Raw genomic sequence first — 19,674 nt, forward strand, 5'->3', positions numbered from 1 at the left:
TGGGTCTCTTGAATTTCTATATTATATTTTAGGATGACATCAGCTTCTCAATTTCTACAAAACAGACAATTGAGATTTTGATGGGAACTGTAGATCAATTTGGGGAGTAACAGATTTTAACAATATTCACCCTTCCAATCCATAAACATAGTATGTCTTCTCATTTATTTTGGTCTTCTTTAATTTCTTTCCACAGTCTTACAGTCTTTCAGTACATAAATCATGGACCTCTTGTGTTAATTTATTCCTAATTAATTTTATTCTTTTTTCTTTTTTTGAGATAGGGTCTTACATTTGTCACCCAAGTGGAGTGCAGCAGTGTGCTAGTTCACTGTAGCCTCAAACTCCTGGGCTCAAGTGATCCTCCTACCTTAGCCTCCTGAGTAGCTAGGACTAAGGCATGCACTACCACACCTGGCTAATTTAAAAATTATTTTGTAAAGACTATGTTTATTAATAATTTTATATTTGATTTGATTTTGTTAGTGAAGTTCGATGGAATTATAAAGGCTGTACCAGGGGCTTGGAGACTCAGCTTATATACAGCCAGCCTCCTGCTACCTCTGGGGATCAGTTCTTAGCCTTCTAAGAACTAAAACTATTAATAAAGATTAAAAGAAAAAAAGACTATGTTGCCCAGGCCGGTCTGCAACTCCTGGTCTCAAGCAATCCTCTTACCTTGGCCTCCCAGTGTTGGGATTACAGGTGGAGCCACTATGCCAGCTACATTTTATTCTTTTTGATACTATTGTAAATTGAATTGTTCCCTTAGTTTTATTTTTGGATCATTCATTGCTGGTGTACAGGGATATTTGTGTGTGTGTGTGTGTGCGTATACCTTAGGATTTTTTTTATATTCAAGATAATGTCATTTGCAAAGATACAGTTTAACTTCTTCCTTTCCAAATGGATGCCTTTATTTCATTTTCTTGCCTAACTGCCCTAGTTAGAACCTCCAGTATAATGTTGAATAGAAGTGCTAAAAGTGGAATTCTTACTGTGCAGATAAGAGTGAACATAGCAGGCCCAATATAATAATCCTTAAAAGGGCCTGTTAATTGGGCTGCCAAAATCCTTTTGTTGTAATGAATCACAGCCATGAGTTGGACTATCTCCTGAGTCCTGTAATCCTTATGTCAGATCATTGAATCTGGTGTGATCTTGGGGAACCTTGACACAATTTTTCTTCCTGATTTTAAGGAGAAAGTTGCCAGTCTTTTACCATTACACATGATGTTAGATGTGGGTTTTTTTATAGATCTCCTTTATCAGGTTGACAAAGTTCTATCTCTATTGTATCCTATTTCTAGTGTGTTGAGTTTTTTTTAAATCATGAAAGCATGTTAGATTTCATCGAGTGCTTTTTTTATTAAGATGATCATGCAGTTTTGTCTTATTCTATTAATAAGTTGCATTACCTTAACTGATTTTTTTAAGTCACTTTTTTTTTTTGTTTGTTTGTTTTTAGTGACAGGGTCTTGCTATGTTGCCCAGCTGGACTTGAACTGGGCTCTTGTGACACTCCCACCACAGCCTCCCCAGTAGCTAGAAGTAAAGACATGGGCCACCATGCCCAGCTATTAATTGATTCTCATGTTAAACCACACATTCCTAAATCACACTTGGTCTTGGACTTCTATTAAAAGAGACACAAATTTACAAAATCAACCAACCTTGCAAGTAGTGCTAAGTGCTATAAGGATAAAAGAAAAACCAGGATAAGAAAAGAGAGCAAGAAAGATGGAAGTTATTCAAACTATATTCAGGAAAGGTTTCTCTGAGGTAATGACATTTGATCAGAGATCTGAATGACCTGAAGAAGCCAGACATTCAGAGAAAGATAATTCCAGGTGTAAGGACTAGCAAATTTCAAAAGCCTTGAAGCGAACACATTAGTGTGTTTAAGGTACAGCTAGAAGGCCATGTGGTCAAAAGAGTGAAAATAAAGTCAGAAAGAGTTGGGAGCAGATCATACAGCGACTTGTAAATCATGGTACAGGCATTTGGATTTTATTATAATTGTGATGGGAAGGCACTGAAGCATGCTTTTCAGCCTTCTTAAAAGACCTTTCTCCTCCTTGGTTTTCTGGCTAACTCCCATACATCTTTCAAAATCTAGCATCATCTCCTCTGTGACATGTTCTTTTAACTTCCCTGATAAGATCAGTCCCCTCCTCTGTGATATCTCTGAGTAACAACAGATTACTGACCTCTTTTCACACTCCTAGGGACCTCATTTTTTTTCTTCACGGAACTGTGTCTTTTTCATATTTTAATCTCACAGTCTAACATAGCAGTGAGTACCAAAGAAACGTTCGATAAGCCAGGCACAGTGGCTCACGCCAGTAATCCCAGCACTTTGGGAGGCCGAGGCGGGTGGATCACCTGAGGTCAAGAGTTCGAGACCAGCTTGGCCAAGATGGTGAAACCCCATCTCTACTAAAAATACAAAAATTTAGCTGGACGAGGCAGGGAATTGCTTGAACCCGGGAGGCAGAGGTTGCAGTGAGTAGAGATCGCGCCATTGCACTCCAGCTTGGATAATAAAAGCGAAACTCTGTCTCAAAACACACACACACACACACACACACACACACACACACACACACTCTCTCTCTCTCTCTCTCTCTCTCCCCCTCCCTCCCTCCCTCTCACAAACAACAACAACAAAAGAAACGTTCGAGAAAAGAAAAACTCTATGTCATTCAGTGGTGCAAGGTTGGATTCCTTTCAGACCCGAGGTAACTGTCGCCCTGGGAAGTCGGCTGCATCACTTCCCTAGAGGAAGGGCTTAGGTTACGGGGATAATGCCCTGGCTGAGAACGCCTCAGGTGCTTGCTGTGTCCGCTTTGCACGGCTTTGCCTGTCCTTCCTGCGCGGGACCTTGCGGGGGCGGTGAGTGGGGAAATCTTCAAGCTTCCCAGCACCGCCTCCGAACACTCCTGGCAGACTCTTCCCCGACCTAGTCACACACCGGATCCCTCACTTTCCTCCGTAACAACAGAAGCCACAGCAGCGATGTCAACTCCTGTTCAGGGGCCGGCGTCGCGCCGCCCACCCCGCACCTCATCCCTCCGCTCCTACTCCCTTCTCCCCCACACCCTCTCGGCATCGGCCTCCCACCCCTCACCTAGGATGCGCGTGATGCCCAGGGTCAGCTTCTCCAAGTGCGGCTTGCTGCAGCCCTGTGGCGGGGGCGAAGCCTTCTCCTCCATGGCTCGCGTCCCCGATCCGCGCGCGGCGGGGGCTGGAGGAGGGTCGGACCCCGCCTCAGCGCCTCGGCCAAGTTTACGGCATGCCGGGAACTGTAGTTCTCGGCGCCTGAGAGCGCCGAGCTGTGGTGATGGGAATCCCGGGTTGGTCTGACAACAGCAGCTCCGCGGGGCGCCGGTTCCCGCGGCCCCGGCCGGTGCCCCGCGCCGCACCTCCAAGACATAGCGTCCCTTTTGCCCCGACCCTCTCGCCCCGCAGGGGCCGGCCTCGCAGGCGGGGGCGGGCCTCTGCGTGGTTCTGCCAATGGGGACCGCGCCTGCAGGCCGGGGCGTGGCGGCCCCGGCGCGACGCCCGGAGTGGCGGTTGTTTCAAGATGGCGGACGTGGCGAACCCCTCCCGCCCCTGCGTCGCGGCGTTCTGGAGCCGGGACTGTATCCTTTGCCCGCCTGGCAGGGGGCGCCGGCGCCCTCTCCCGGGGCGGCGAGGGGCGAGTGGTCGCGTGGCAGTCTGAGTGCGGAGGAGAAGCTCCGAGCTATCCCCGGTGGCGGGGACGTGCTGCTCGGCCTCAGTCTAGGTGCTGGGCTTTCCGCTTGCTTGGGTGTTAGGTAGCGGAGAGACTGGTACGATCTCCAGGTGCGGGGACGCGGCGCAGATGCTTCCCTGCCCTCACTAGCGGTGAGCGAGAAAGATAGCCTAGAGTCCACGCTCAGCCTGGGGCTGGGCGGGTTCTCCGAGGTCCCCCTGCCCACCCTCTCGGTGTGCCCCGAGGCCGACCGAGTGTGTGGAGCGAGCTCGAGGTTGAGGGAGGAGTGGATGTTGGCTGGACAGGGACCCTTTTTGTTTTGATTTAGGACTGTCCTTAGTCTGCATTGCTAGGAGCAAGTCAGGACCTTGTCGGACTTAAAAGGCCCTCCAGTGATGACATATTTTAGGGGAGCTTGGTTACTGCGATGTGGTCTGTTGGTGCTAGTTACTGTGTAAGATGGGAATCATTGTGCCTGGAAGTATTGTTGACTTAGTTGTAGAGTGTGAGTCACTGGCAGGCATTGAAGTTCTTGGATCGTTGTGAGATGAAGCAGTGGAACTTTTTAGTCCAGTGGTAGAGTTACCAGTTAAGCAGCTGTGATGAGATGTTTGTGTGACAGGAGTGTTTCTGTCCCTGGAGTAGGTAGACTGTTCTCGCTTGAGCTTTGGCGCTAATTCACTTCCTGTTCCTTAGAGGAGTTACTTGAAAGAGGGAGGGCAATCAGTGTTACCGAGTGCTTTCAGAGGCAGCTTTTTCTCTTTACTAGGATTGGTGATGGCATTAAGGTATTGCAGTTACCTTTGGCAGAATCACTCTTTGGACATTCTTCTAAGCTCCTGGTGAAACGTACAAAACTGTGTTAACTCCCCTACTGAGTTACTAGGATTAGTGTCCTGTGGAGAGAGGGATATGTTTGTATTATGTGCTGATCAGGTGTTTAGTGTTTGCACTTAATAGACATAATGACCATTTGTCTCTGATAGGTTGGTGAAAAGCAGATGAAATCATGAACTTACACTGATGAACGCATACTAGTACAGTGTGCAAATTAAACATTTTTTCCCTTACCTCTCAGAAGAGAATATGTGCACCATGGACAACTGGGCTGAATTAGGAAGTTAGAAAATTGGGATAAGTCTTTTCTCAAGAAATGCTGCTTTTGCATTAACAAGATTTTGTGATAGAGGAGATACTTGAAGGTTATTAGCATATGGTATTGTTCAAATATAGAATTAGTGATGAGGGGGGACAAGCTATTGCAATGGGACTGAATAAGTTAATTAATAGATATATGGACTGAACCTATGCTCTTGATCTTTGCACCCAGTAACTGCACTTATTCCTGTAGTTATATCACTCCCTATTTTATATAGAAGTCATATATACTCCCTTATCTCTTGTATATTCTCTGACTCTCAACATTTAATGTAAAATACTCATCTTCTCATTGATAGTGAGGAACTGAAATTGTACAGGGGAAAATGGTGGTGATTATATCCTATGAGATCTAATTCAGATGTGTGAAAAGCATTGCAAGGTTACTAGTGTCACCTTTCCCCCAGCCTATTCCACATAATGACCAGTTAGCATCAAACCTTAGATATTTTCATTTTAAATCTCCATAGAGAATGTCACTGTAAGCAATGTCAGATGTAAATTTGTTGCTGAATATTTGCTGAAAAGCTTAATGATAGTTATTAATCATTTGATTTGGTTATATGTCTTTGGATCTTGATTTCTTTGTCATATGGATTATTTCCCAGACCACCCTAGAGCCTTTATAGTAGAATTTTCAATAGAAAAATTTCAAAAAAGTATGTACCTTTAATCTGGTATTCTTTTCACATTATTGAAAAAAGAATTTCAGTTCTTCACCCAAACAATTAGAGAAATGTGATTGAGAGATTTCTTAATCCTTGATGATTCCATCATGAGAGGACAGATCATCTGTAACTGAATGTCACCCACTTTTTGTTTTAACGGTTGTTTTTGCGAGTTATGCATGTCCTGCACAGTATGATTCAGCAGTGCTGTTTTGCTCAAGGTATGTTTTAGTACCACTTGTGTAAACAATGAGTGTGTAGTGTTGTCATTTTATGGGTTAAATCTTCCAGCAAAATATGTTCCTTCAGTTGTAAGTTGCCCTTCTCCTTCATTACAGTATCTAGTGTCATAGTGAGTTAGGGTTTCTGTAGTACCTAAATTTGACTGCTTAAATGCACTCTAGTGTATTACCATTAGCAATATCAGGAACTTGATATTAAAAAATATGAACTGCAAGTGACTGGGTCAAAACATTACAATATAATCTCTGCTGTTAAGTTTTCAAATGGAAACAAAGACTTTATGTTGATGTAAAAATAATACATTAGCCCAAAAAGTCTCTGTGGTTGATGATAATTACATATACATGTATTGCTGGCAAAACTCAGCAGATTAGAGTAGAATGGGCGACTGAGTTTATGTCCTTCAAATCTTGGAGGTCTAGGATAGAGGTGCATCTTCCTCTATACCACTTCTGCTCTGGGTTTCTAATTACAGTCAGCCCTTTGTATCTGCTGATTCATTCAAATGTGGATGGAAAACATTTGAGAAAAAAAGGTAACAACAATAAATATAACAAAACAATAAAAAATACAAATAAAACTGTACAATGTAACTACTATTTATATAGCATGTACATTGTTTTAGGTATTATAAATGATCTAGAAATGACCCACTAGTAGGTCCACTATACATTTGGCATGTAATGTGTCTGTTTAACTTCTCCATGAAATATACATTTATTGGGAAATTCTACATTTGAAGAAGGTAAATACTTGGGTTCTTAATATAATGAGATGAATATACATTACAAATAATTAGAAAGGATAGAGGCAATATCAAATATTGTTATTCAAAAAATTTTAAGGTCAGTTTAGAGTTTTATATATTTGAAAAGAACTTTGACATGGATGTAGCTGAAAGTAAAAGGTTTTGTCTGCATATTTTGAGTCAGATAGAGAAAGATAACATTGAAAATTGTTGGACAATGCATCATAAAATTAAATAAATATCAATTTTATTCTTTCATAGATTGCTTATTATGGAACCAGGCATTCTTTTATGTTTGAGGGTACAACACTGAACATTTGTGCTTACATTTCAGTGAGATGAGATCAGGTCATGAATAGGTAAATATATGTCCAATTATTATTGGTTCTGTGAAGAAAAAACAAGAAAAGGGAAAGTTGTAGGGGGAGGTAGGTAGGTTGCAGGAAGAGAGAGTTTTGCAATTTCAAGTACCTACATGGTTAGGAAGTGAATGCTTTAATTAGAAGGTGACATGACATCATGACATATGATGTAAGTCCTAAAGTGAGCCATGAAAATATTTGGGAAAGAACTTCCTGGGTAGAAGAAATCATGAATGCGGAAGCTATAAGGTAGGAGCTTGCATAGCTTGTTAGCAATTATAAGAAAGCCAGGAATGAGTGAGAGGAATAGTAGTAGGGAATGAGGTCAGAGACATAACAAGTTATAGGCATCAGATCTTGAGGATTGTAGGCTGTTGTTAAAACTTTGGCTTTTAATCTAAATTGAAAGTGACATTAGTATTAAAATGATGATTCTAACCACTGTGTGAAAAAAATAGGCTGTTGAGGGAACGTGCACAGAAGTGACAGAGAGCAGTTGGGAGCTTATTGCAGTAATCCTGGGAGAGGAACAGTTGACTTGGATCAAAGTGACAGTTGAAAACTGTGTCTTATAATCACAGCCTTTCTAAATTTTTCCTTTTGAAATTTAAAGTAGTTATTTTTGTCTTAAATTTCTTCTACTCTTTAGATAGTAGGGCTTCTTGGGATATTTTATTAATGCACTGTAAAAGAATAAATATTGTCTTTGTGTTTGCATGATTGACTTGCCCTCAGTGTTTGTTCTTCAAAGCTGAAGCCCATCTTGAAATTACTTACTTTTCAGAATTGTCAATTCCCAGTAATGACCAAACTGGAACTTAACTTTTTGTTTTCAAAAGGAAAGGAAACTAACCTCAGAGTATATATTGCAGGGTAAACCACTTGACAGTGAGAGTGGATGGAAGTTTCATGGAACAGTACCTTCCAAGATTTTTATAAAACCTGTAGTTGTGAATATATGAAGATGAACTTTTAGAGAATATTAATTTTGCTATATTTAATTCAATTACTTTGCTTTCTAACTTTGTTTTAAAAGTTAGTTATAAATTCCCAGGTCAAAAGAAATGATGAATTTATAAGAGGTATACAGAACAGAAGCAGCATTTGGATGCTGTATAATCTTATTGTATTTTCCTTCATGTTCTCCTGCATAGTTTCTGATGAAGAACAATCAGTAGTGTACGTTCCAGGTATGATTTTTTTCTATGTTAAAATTTGGGAAGCTTCCTTCAGTCCTTAATTGTTAGAAGAAAATAAAGCTATTAGGACAACGTTCTAGGTTTAACTGACTGGATGCAGAGCAGTACATCAAAACCTAAAATTTGTTTTTGAATATTTGGCATAACCCTGTTAAGTTTTGAAATACTGGCTCATCTTTGGGATTGGCTGGGCAAATCAGATTTTAATTAACTTGTACAACACTTCATGTGGTAAGGGGCAAAAGATTCTTATTTTTTCTTTTGCAAATGATAGCCAAATTTAATATTTCAAAGAAAAGTATACCACTTCTTGATACAGGGTATAGGCAAGAGACACTTAAAGTTTAATGATTATAGCTTAACTAGATGGTAGTAAAACCACCATTGAAGGCACCCTAATTATGTAGGGTGAAAAATACCTTTGATTTCCCCTAAGTTAATGTATATTTGGCATATTATATTATTGGTTTTAATGTGATTTATGAACATTTACAATACCCTTTAAAAATACTTCAATTAAGCTGAACATGGTCGCATGACCCTGTAGTTCCAGCTACTCCAGAGGCTGAGGTGGGAGGATCGCTTGAGTCCAGTTTGAGTCCAGCCTGGATAAACATAGGAAAACCCTGTCTCTTTAAAAACATAAAAATAAAAACAAATTTCAATTGAATCTTTAGTGTGTTTCTTTAAAACATATTCTTTTTATGCTTCATATATTAACAGCTTTAAAATTAAGTTTATAAAGTAAGAGACTTTCCTCCATCAGGTCCCTTAAAGTGGAGAATTCCAAGGAAGGAGTTTTGATGGGGGAGTGTTTAAGAGAATAAGATATAATTTTGAAATCTTTTTTAACGGAAATCCTTAGGAATTTCTACTGAAGGAAATGTCAGATCAAGACACAAGCTGATGAGTCCAAAATCTGATGTTAAACTTAAGACTTCCAGGGCAACTGATGCGTCAGTCTCCATGGAGTCCTTAAAAGGCGCAGGAGATTCAGTAAAGGAACAGGTTGGTTATTTTTCTTCTTTTTTTCCTTTCTCTCCCATCTTTGTAAGTGCTGACCAAAAAGGGTAGAAGAACATTTGAAAGTACACTAGGTGATCAACAAACATTCTTAAAAGATACAGAGGATTCTAGGATCCTTTGATGATGCCAGGTTTGGGCCTAAATTATCTAGATTACCTCAAGGGTTTTGCTCCAAAACGTCTGGCTTGCTTTAAGATGTAGCCATGATAATTATTATCTTGGTATGTCTCAAAAGACCTACATTCTGATCTGTGTGGCATTAGTAAATCAAACTGATGAGGATTGTTTTTTAATTAGACATCCTTTTGGATTTTTTCTTTTGTGAATTTATTTGATAGATGAGCCCTTTTACATAAGAAAGATATTTTATTTTAAAAAAATTAACTCTCATTATTTCCCTCAGTTGGAAAATAATACCATAAAGATTCTTACTTTTGAAACTTTATGATATCTTTATCTTTCTTACTATTATTATGCCGTGTTACTGATCTGTACATTGTAAAGATGAGGGACAAATCAATGACTGGGCATAGTAATAGCATTGGTGCATTCCTTTGGCACATGTCCTATCTGATCAGTTTATTTTACTTTAATTTTTGTTATATTTTCCCCCCACAGCCAGAGTTTGGGTCAGGCTCTGGAATCTATAACCTGTGGCCCAAATCCTTCTGCCTGTTTTATAAATAAAGGACTTGTGGAATACAACTGTGCTCATTCTTTTATGTAATTGTCTATGGCTGCTTTTGTGTTACAGTAGCAGAGTTGCTACAGAGACTTGTGCCAACAAGCTGAAAACATTTACTATCAAACCTTTTATAGACAACTTTTTTCATCCTGTGAATTATATTCTCAAAGATATTTCCAGTGCCTCCTTTATTACTACAGGATTTTACTGTGATTGAATCAAATGGCCTATTTTATGTTACTTGTACCAGTATACCCACTTCACAGTGGGTTGTGAATAGTTGAATTTGCAAGTTCTTATCAAAAGTTAAAAATGTTTATTCACATAATGATTGATTTGTTTTACATTGAAAAATATAGTCTTCTTTTGGATTAAGTTCATATTTTTGTCCTGTTGGCTTTTTTAGAGATTATACTATATATCTTTAATTTATCATAGCCTATTATCAGGTGACATTTTCCCACATCACCTATAGTTTAAGGACCTTTCAACATTATACTTTATTTCTCCCTTCCTGACTTTTTTGATATTGTTGTCATACATTTTACTTACATGCATAGACCCCAAAATATGTATTACTTTTGCTTTAAATAGTCAGCTGTCTTTTTTTCAAATTGAGATATAATTCATATATAAAATTCACCTTTTTAAAGTGTACAATTTATTGTTTTGTTTTGATTTTGTATGTGTGTATGTTGACAGAGTTGTGGATCCATCATCACAATCTGGTTTCAAAACATTTTTGTCACTCTAGAAACACTATACCAATTAGCAGGCACTCCTCATTGCCTAGTCATCTCAGCCCCTAGCAAACACTAACTAATCTGCTTTAAGTCTCTGTAGATTTGCTTGTTATTGACGTTGCATATAAAAGGAAATCACATGATATGTGGCCTTTTGTGACTGGCTTCTTTCATTTGGCATAATGATTTCTAGGTTCATCTATGCTGTATCATTACTTCATTCCTTTTTTTTTTGAGACGGAGTTTCGCTCTTGTTACCCATGCTGGAGTGCAATGGCGTGATCTCGGCTCACGGCAACCTCTGCCTCCTGGGTTCAGGCAATTCTCCTGCCTCAGCCTCCCGAGTAGCTGGGATCACAGGCACGCGCCACCATGCCCAGCTAATGTTTTGTGTATTTTTAGTAGAGACGGGGTTTCACCATGTTGACCAGCATGGTCTCGATCTCTTGACCTAGTGATCCACCCGCCTCGGCCTCCCAAAGTGCTGGGATTACAGGCGTGAGCCACCGCACCCAGCACTTCATTACTTTTTATGTGTGAATATACGTTTTGTTTATCCATTTATCAGTTAATGGACGTGTTCTACTTTTTGGCTTTTATGAATAATTCTGCTGTGAACATTCATATACAAGTTTTTGTGCAGACATATATTTCCAGTTCTCTTGTATATATACCTGTAAATGAATTGCTGTGTCATATAATTTTATGTTTAACCTTTTGACAAAATTCCACATTATTTTATAAAGTGGTCACACTATGTTACATTCCACTAACAATGTATGAGGATTTAAATTTCTCCACATTCTTGCCAACATTTATGTCCATCTTTTTTGAGGATGTCCATCCTAGTGGGTGTGAAGTGGTATTTAATCGTGGTTTTGATTTGGAGTTCCCTAATGACTAAATGATGATGAGCATCTTTTTCTGTGCTTCTTGGCTATTTGCATATCTTCTTCAGACAAATATCTGGTCATATTTTTTTTTAACTGAATTATTTGTCTTTGTACTGTTACAAGTTTTTTGTAAATTCTATCTACAAATCCCTTATCAGATACATTATTTGCCAATATTTTTTCTCATTCTGTGCATTGCATTTTCATATCTTTATTGGTGTTCTTTGAAGCACAAAAGTTTAAATTTTGATGAAGTTCAGTTTATCTAGTGTTTTCTTTTGTTTCCTGTGCTGAGAAATTGTTGCCGAATCCAAGATCACAAATATCTGTGCCTATATTTTTTTCTAAGAGTTTTAAAGTTTTAGCTCTTACATTTAGTTCTTGTTCCATTCAAGTTAATTTTGGTATATGGCGTGAGGTGGTAACTTAACTTTATTACTCTGCATGTAGCTATCCATTTGTCCCAGCACCGTTTCTTAAGAGTGTTCTCAGCACACTTGTCAAAGATCTGTTGATCATAAGTGTAAGGGTTTATTTCTGGACTCTCTGTATCTACCCCACTGATTTTTATTTTTATTTTTAGAATTAGGAAGTATAAGTCATCTAACTTCTTCTTTTTCAAGATTATTTTGGCTATTTTGGATCCCTTGTGTTTTCATAGGAATTATAGAATCAGCATATGTTTTATACTTCTGATGTTATTAGAAACACGGTTGTTTCTGAATTTCACTTTTGGATTGTTCATTGCTGGTATATAGAAATTCAGCTGATTTGTGAATTGATCTTGTATCCTGCAACTTGATTGAACTCAGTGTTTCTAATCTCATAGTTCTTTTGTGAATTCCTTACCATTTTTTCTGTATAAGATGAAGTCATCTGTGAATAGAGATAGTTTACATATTCCTATTTTATTTCTTTATTCCATTTTGGATGTGTTTTGTTTTAATTACCTTTTAAAGACATTTTACAAATGCAGCAGAAGTCTTTTAAATCTACTCATATAGCTACCATTTCTGATGTTTTCATTCTTTTATGTGTATCCAGATTTCCTAAAAGACTTCCTTTAACATCAGTGCAAGTATGCTAGGAAAGAATTTTTTCAGCTCATGTATGCCTGAAAATTCTTTATTTCTCTTTCCTTTTTAAAAGATATTTTTACTGGTTATAAAATTCTGAGTTGAGTTTTATTCGTTCAGAGCTTTAAAGACGCTGTTGCACTGTGACCTGGCTTATGTTGTTTTTGAGAAGTTGGCTATCATTTTTATTCCTTCTTATTTTTGTGTGTGTATGTGTTTTAAATATTGGCTGCTTTTAAGATTTTCTTATCACTGGTTTTGAGCAATTTGATTATAGTATACCTGTCTCTTTTGTTTGAGATTTGTTGAGCTTTTTGGGACTGTGGATTTATAGTTTTCATTAAATTGGGAAATTTTTCAGCCATTGCTTCTCCAGATATTTTTATGTTTCCCTCTCTTTCTAGTGACCTTAGTTACAGAAATACTAGGCCTCTTGAAGTTACCCTCTCAGTTCTCTGATCCTCAGTTCATATTTTTTTCATTAAAATTTTTTTTTGTTTATCCTTGGATAGTTTGTATTGCTGTTGTTGTGTCTTCAAATTCATTAATCTTCTGCAATGTCTAATCTGGTACTAATCTCATCCAGTGTATTTTTCGTATGAAACAATATAGTTTTATGTCTAGAAGTTCAGTTTCAGTCTCTTATTTTTATTTACATCTTCCATGTCACTACTCGACATGCCTAGTCATTCGTCTATGTACTTGAACATATGGAACATAGTTATAATAACTGTTTCAATATTCTTGACTACAAATTCTGTCATTCGTGGGTAGATTTCTATTGATCAATTTTTCTCGTAATTATAGGCTGTATTTTTCTGCTTCTTTGCCTGCTTGGTTATTTTTTATTGGATGTCACAAGAAAGTATGCATTTTACCTTTTTCGTTTCTGAGACAGTGATAAGTTGGAAGTAATTTGATTCTTTCCAAGCTTGGTTTTGAGCTTTTAAAGGTGGTGCCAGAGCAGCTTTTAGTATAGAGGTAATTTTGCCCATTGTATGCCATACCCTTTTGAATACTCTTCCTGGTGCCCCTTAAATTACAAGGTTTTCAACTCTGGCTGGTGGGAACAGACTGTTCTTTATGCTATATTAGCTACAGAAATTATTGCCACTGCTTTTTTTTTGGGCTCTTTCCCTGGCATGAGTAGTTTTCTCACATATATATGCTGGTCAGTACTCAGTAGTCGACAGGAAAGCATTCTTCAAATCTCTAGAGCTCTCTTGTGCTGCTCTATCTTCGCCATTACTTTGCCCAGCAAACTCTAGAAATCTTGGCTTTCCTGGACTCCCAGTTCTATGTTTTCATCTCAGGGAGATTACTGGGCTCTGTCTGGGTTTACCTACCTTAGCCCTGAAAACTCTCCACAGCAGTTAGCTGGGACAGTTGTAGGATCGCCTTATTTGGTTCTGTAATTTCAATGATCATAATTCTGTGTTGCCTGCTCTCCAATGAAAACTATTGATTCTTATCTTTTGTCAGGTTTTCGTTTTGTTTCTGAAACTAGGGTAGATCTGGTCCCTGTTATTCCATCTGGGCTAGAAGAGGATTCCCTACATGGGAGGTGTATATGTGTATGTATGCTTTGTCTTAAGACTAGAAATGGTGGTGTGCTTTTTTTTTTCTGTTTTTCATTGAAGAGCATATCATGTGACCTTTTTTTTTTTTTTTTTTTTTGAGATGGAGTATCACTCTGTAGCCTAGGCAATACTGCAGCTCACTGCAACCTCTGCTTCCCAGGTCCCGGTTCAAGCAATTCTTTTGCCTCAGCCTCCCGAGTCTCTGGAATTACAGGAATGTGCCCATGCCCAGCTAATTTTTGTATTTTTAGTAGAGATGGGGTTTCACCATGTTGGCCAAGCTGATCTTGAACTCCTGACCTCAGGATCTGCCCCCCCTCGGCCTCCCAAAGTGCTGGGATTGTAGGCATGAGCCACCATGCCTAGCCATCTTGTGATTTTTTTTCTGTGTATAGTCTTTGTTGGTATTGATGTTCAGTATCCTTAATTCATTAAGGTTTTCACAGTGATAATTAAGTCAGTTCAAGTCTTCTGGGAAGCAGACAGCAAGATAGAATTAGGAATGCAAGAGATTTAATGAAGGAAAAACCTGTAACGCATTAAGAATAGAATGAGTAGGAATAGAAAAGGGGAGTCTTCAGATTTCACCACAGCGTGACACCTGTGGAAGGAAGGAAGATTGACTAGGAAGAACCTCAGCCTTCAGACTGCCATGCAACCTGAGATGGTGTCCGTTTTGCCAGTGAGGAACCCCAGAGCAAATACTGCCTTTTGAGGATGCCATTTGGATCAGAAATAGCTCAGTTCTAGTGTCTCTGCTGTTACCAGTCATTGGCATTGGCATGAACACTACAGTGGATCCCAAAGGTTTGCAACTGGAAGCTGTTAGATGATTATACTCTGCAGCAAGTTCCCTCTCTCTTTTGCAGCCATATTGCTTTATTTTTCACAGTTTAAGCCTACTATTCATCAGGAAGTAATATGCACATGTTACTTTACACTGTAAAGCAAGGGTCACAATTCATATTTTCATATTGTCTGTTGGCCAGTACCATCTATTGGGAAGAGCATTCTTTTCTTCTCTGAATTGCAGTGATGCCATAGTTGTAAGTCAAGTGATTGTAGAAATGTGACCTTCCGTCATCATATCTTATTTGGTAATTCCTATCCTGAATTTTATATTTATAATTCTTTGATTTTTCTATATTAGGGGTTGGCAGACTTTTTCTATAAGTTGAACAGGTAGTAAATACTTTAGCCTTTGCAAGCTATAACATCTGTCTCAACTGTTCAACTGTGCCACAGTAGCATTAAAAGAGCCGTGAGCAATATGCAAATGAATGAGCAAAGCTGTGTTTTAATAACCTTTGTTTACAAAAACAGGCAGTGGGTCAGATTCAGCTTGCAGCCATGGTTTACCAAGCCCTGTCCTATATAGTGTAAATACATTTTTTTAAAAGTGTTTAATTTCATATGTATTTGGAACTTTATAGAAATGAGCTCATATCCATTTGTACTGTATAATTTGCTTTTTTATTCCATATTATGTTCATGAGATTTCTTGTCTTTTTTACCTCTGTGGCTCTTCCAACATTACATGAGATTTCCTTATATTTTTTGTAGTTATGTTTTATTTCTTTTCACTGATGTCTCAGGGTTTAGTCAGTTATTTTAACAGAATATTTAAAAGAAAAAATTGTTGAATAGTGCTAGAGAACCAAAAAGGCAAAAAAGGAACATTAAGGTATTGTGAAAGTAGTAACTGTAGGAAACAATCACAATCTCTAGAACTGGATGAGAGGGCAGAATAAGTTGGAATTATTAAAACTTAGAAGCTTAAAGGAGGGGCCCCTTAAAGCTGCAACTTGGACCTCTGGTGATGGGACACCAGCCTGGCTGCTACTGCCGTTCCTGAGGAGGCCTATTAAAGGGCGGGTCTGTAAGGGCTGGAAAAAAATTGCAAACTGGAATCATCAGTACTTGCCAGAGAAAGGAAATCAGGGGTCACACTGTCAGTAACAGGAAGGAAATATCCTTTCTTTTTTCTTCCTGGGCTTCGTCTGGTTCTTTGTGTTGGCAGAGTTCAACAGAGAACCAGGTGGCAAAGGAGAAATGGTGTTTACAGAGTCTTAGCCTTAGCATCTCAAAGCAGAGGATGGAAGGGTAGTTTTGAGGGGGAAAGTCAGTAGCATAACTACGAGTACATGTAGAATTTCATTGTATAAATATGCCAGCCATTAAGTTTTACTATGCTCTACTTAATAGACATTTGTGTTTTCAGATTTTTGCTGTTGTAAACACAGTGCTGCTAAAATTTTTGTGGCCTATGTGCAAAGATTTCTCTTTTGTTCTTTTTACTGACTGCATCACTAACGAAATGTCTTTTCATGGGTTATCAGCAGTTTCAACCATTGCCAAATCCAGCACCTTCTTCCCCCAGTCTATTTGTCTTTTTTAATCATTAGCACTATTGACCCCACACTGTTCCTGAAACTTTTTTTCTTCTTTTCTACTACAATATTATATGCTTCTGATTCTCCTCTTGTCCTTTCAAATGCCACTTTAAATTAAATTAAAATCAAATTAATTAAATTGAAATTGAAATTAAATGCCAGTTTTCTTTGACTTGTAGATGATTTTTAAAATACTAATATTTTTTCTTAATTTTAAATATTATAGTTATTAAAGAAAAATTTTAAACATAGACAAGTAAAAAGAATAATAAAACTCAACATTATCCATAATACCATGCAACTGATTTTTAAATGTTTATGATTTTCTCTAGCATGAAAGCTAGACCTACCTTTCCAGCTTCCTGCTTAGACATTTCCACTTGAATGGTTTGCTGACATCTTACATTGAGCATTTCTAAAACCAAACTTATTTTATTATCATCTTCTTTTCTCTATTTTTTTTTCCTACTCTCTTTTCCACCTTTGGCTTTTACTATTTTCAGAATTCACTTTAAGGGCTTTCAGTTATTCTTGGCTGCCTGAAATAATTGGACTAATTTAACTTTGGTGGTTGCGCAAATGCCAAGGATTATAGTTCCTTTCTTTTATATGTTACCTCCGGTTCCTTTGTGACTCCTGAATTTATGTCTTTAAGGACCCCTCTTAACGATGCTGAGGTACTGGGGAAAACTTTCTGTAGCTCAAAAGATTAAGATAGTATGGTGTTTAAAGAGCACAGACTCTGGAAACTGTTTGAGTCTTGATTCAGCTATTTCATTGCTATAATCCTTGATATGTACCCTTAAAGTAGAAAAGGAATAGTAACTATTAATACTTAATAGCATTGTTATGAAAATGAAATGGAATAATAAGTACAAGTACTTAGGTATTCCTGGCGTGGAATGAGCACTAGATGTAAATGTTAGCTATTGCTATTATTACTCTTTGGTTTAGTACTCTTTGGAATGAACGTTAGGGTGTTTTGAATGCTTAGTACCTGGTGCCTCTGTTGCTGACCTTGGTATACTGTTATGCAGCATGGGGACTGTGGTGTAAGAACAGTACTCAGTATCTTCTGTTGAGTATTTGTTTCTGTTACATTCACAAAGGGAAAGTTGTTTTCCTAATATACCCTAGTATTTAAGTGGGGACATCTTCTGCTCTTAGTTTTTTTCTGTGTGCTTCTTTCTGTAAATCTCATGAAGTGTCCTAGTGGACAGCCAGTTCCTTAGCCTGTTTTTAGTTCACAGTAGGTTTAAATTCAAACAGGTAGATAATGTTCCACCAGATAAAAGATACCTAAGAAATTTCACCTTGTACCTAGGTTTCTTGAAAAGACTTTAAAAATTGTTTTTGGAAAAAGTGTAACTAAATTTTTTTTTTTTTTTTTTTTTTTTTCAGAATTCCTGCAGGGGAGAAATAAAGAGTGCATCATTGAAAGATTTATGTCTTGAAGACAAAAGACGCATTGCAAACTTAATTAAAGAACTGGCCAGGTGAGCAAGACCTTATATGAAATGCATTATTATACAAAAGACAACTCTTATTAGAAACAGAAAATTGCAAATATATTTTGATGACTTAATATCTTTGATCTTCTGATAGCAAAGAGTTTTAGAAAAAAGATATTCTGTGATGCCAAAATCCTCCCAAAAAGGTTTAAAAAGAAGCATCAAAAGCAAACTACTTTCCAATTTATATTTTCTTATTTACTTAACTTTCCAAAAATTGTTTGATGCAAATATTTGTGGCAGTCATCTATGGAGCAAAGTTTTGGAAACTACTGTTGAAGTAGGTTGATGTTGTAATCAGAGGCATAGCAGTTACTTTTGATTTTTCTTCAGCATCTGAAGAGAAAATACTTCATTCACAAGAATATCTGTTGTTGCCTTGCTAACTCCTAATGCTTTTCAACTAATGGATTTTGAATTTTGATAATGATACTTCTTAGCTGTTTGTGAATACTATTCCAGTTTAATGATGTATATGAGGCACGTCTACTTTGTATGTGTAATTTCTTTGTCAAATATACATGTCCAGTTTTGGGGGTCTTAAAAAGTACTTAATAAATGAAGATATCTATAGAGAAATGTATGAATATCAATTGTAAAAGTTAAATTTATGGAGAGACCATACCTAAAAGTTGATAAAACAGTACTACTTTTTGTCATTGAATTGCAAATGAAGATAACAATATTAGGTATGTTTTGAACATATTTTGTCTTGAAGCCTTAACATAATGTTTATAGAGGCCTTTAAAATGACTGAAGTTAAAAAATTACTTTACTCCAAATCATAGAATCATGAGTATCAAAGATGACTATAAAAAAGTGATGTTTTTGGGAGTCAGAATAAAGGGTGTGAGAATTCAAAGTACATGCCTTAGTCTGAATTTGATAATGCTACCTGAGATACGTAGTTATCACTTTCATTAGAATTCTTTGACTGTTCTAGTTTCTAAAGTAGAGTTTTTATTAACTTCTGTGTTCATTGTTATCCTCAATATTTCAAGATGATGTTCTTGTGAGACTTTACCACATAGTAAGTCCTTTGATGAGGATTTACCAAATATGTTTGATGGTATCGAAAAGCTATTGCTATTCGTTTGTCTCTGTGTGTTAATGGTCCTAAGTTGCCATTATTGTCCTGACTGACCCGTTTTATTTGAACCATCAAGCTTTGAGAATACCAGAAATACTAGAGCATGCCATTTTGGTTTTAATAACCCTTTACTTCCTACAAAATATGCTAGGTTTTCTCTTTTGTAATTTCTTTGTAGAAGGTCAGTGTGTCAGTACAAGGTCAATATTAGTAAAAATCTGCTTATACTACTAAAGAGCCCCATTATCACTATATTTACTATTAACATGCAAGTATATAGGAATATTGTGTTCTTGATATCTTAAAATTTGCTGAGTTTTCTCTATTGGATATTTGAGTCTACTTTTGTCTACCCATACTTTGAAAACTGTTTTCTTTGCTTTTTTTTTTTTTTTTTTTTTTTTGAGATAGAGTCTTAACTCTTGTCACCCAGGCTGGAGTGCAGTGGTAGAATCACACTGTAGCCTCTGCACCCCACCCCACCAGATTCCCGTGATTCTCTTGCCTCAGCTTTACCTGGGTAGCTGGGATTACGGGCATATACCACCACGCCTGGCTAATTT

At 37.6% G+C, this 19,674-nt stretch overlaps 2 protein-coding genes across 19 annotated transcripts in view; one reads left to right on the forward strand and one right to left on the reverse strand.

Annotated features, from left to right (window-relative positions):
* Positions 1–3,249, reverse strand: part of TPGS2 (tubulin polyglutamylase complex subunit 2) — a 41,552-nt gene extending 38,303 nt beyond the window's left edge. For all 6 annotated transcript variants that reach the window (XR_008475789.2, XR_013525854.1, XR_013525855.1 and 3 more), the window contains exon 1: positions 3,131–3,249. Coding sequence is in view for 2 of the 6 variants with exons in the window: in XM_035269747.3 (XP_035125638.1) it covers positions 3,131–3,215 (85 nt within the window). In the remaining 4 variants the exon portion in view is untranslated. The remainder of the gene's footprint in view (positions 1–3,130) is intronic.
* A 325-nt stretch (positions 3,250–3,574) lies between these two features.
* The window catches only part of KIAA1328 (KIAA1328 ortholog), a 367,625-nt gene continuing 351,525 nt past the window's right edge, over positions 3,575–19,674 (forward strand). For 3 of the 13 annotated variants that reach the window (XM_008979721.5, XM_002757180.7, XM_054243596.2), the window contains exons 1-4: positions 3,575–3,644; positions 8,070–8,105; positions 8,980–9,122; positions 17,912–18,006. In XM_008979721.5, the coding sequence (XP_008977969.4) occupies positions 3,587–3,644; positions 8,070–8,105; positions 8,980–9,122; positions 17,912–18,006 (332 nt within the window). In that variant the 5' untranslated portion in view covers positions 3,575–3,586. Of the gene's footprint in view, positions 3,889–5,674; positions 5,784–8,069; positions 8,106–8,979; positions 9,123–17,911; positions 18,007–19,674 lie in introns of all 13 variants that reach the window. The other 10 variants (XM_078348025.1, XM_054243598.2, XM_078348024.1 and 7 more) reach the window with 6 other exon arrangements.

Source organism: Callithrix jacchus, chromosome 13 (genome assembly GCF_049354715.1).
Source record: "Callithrix jacchus isolate 240 chromosome 13, calJac240_pri, whole genome shotgun sequence".
In the NCBI taxonomy this organism is placed as follows: Eukaryota; Metazoa; Chordata; class Mammalia; order Primates; family Cebidae; genus Callithrix; species Callithrix jacchus.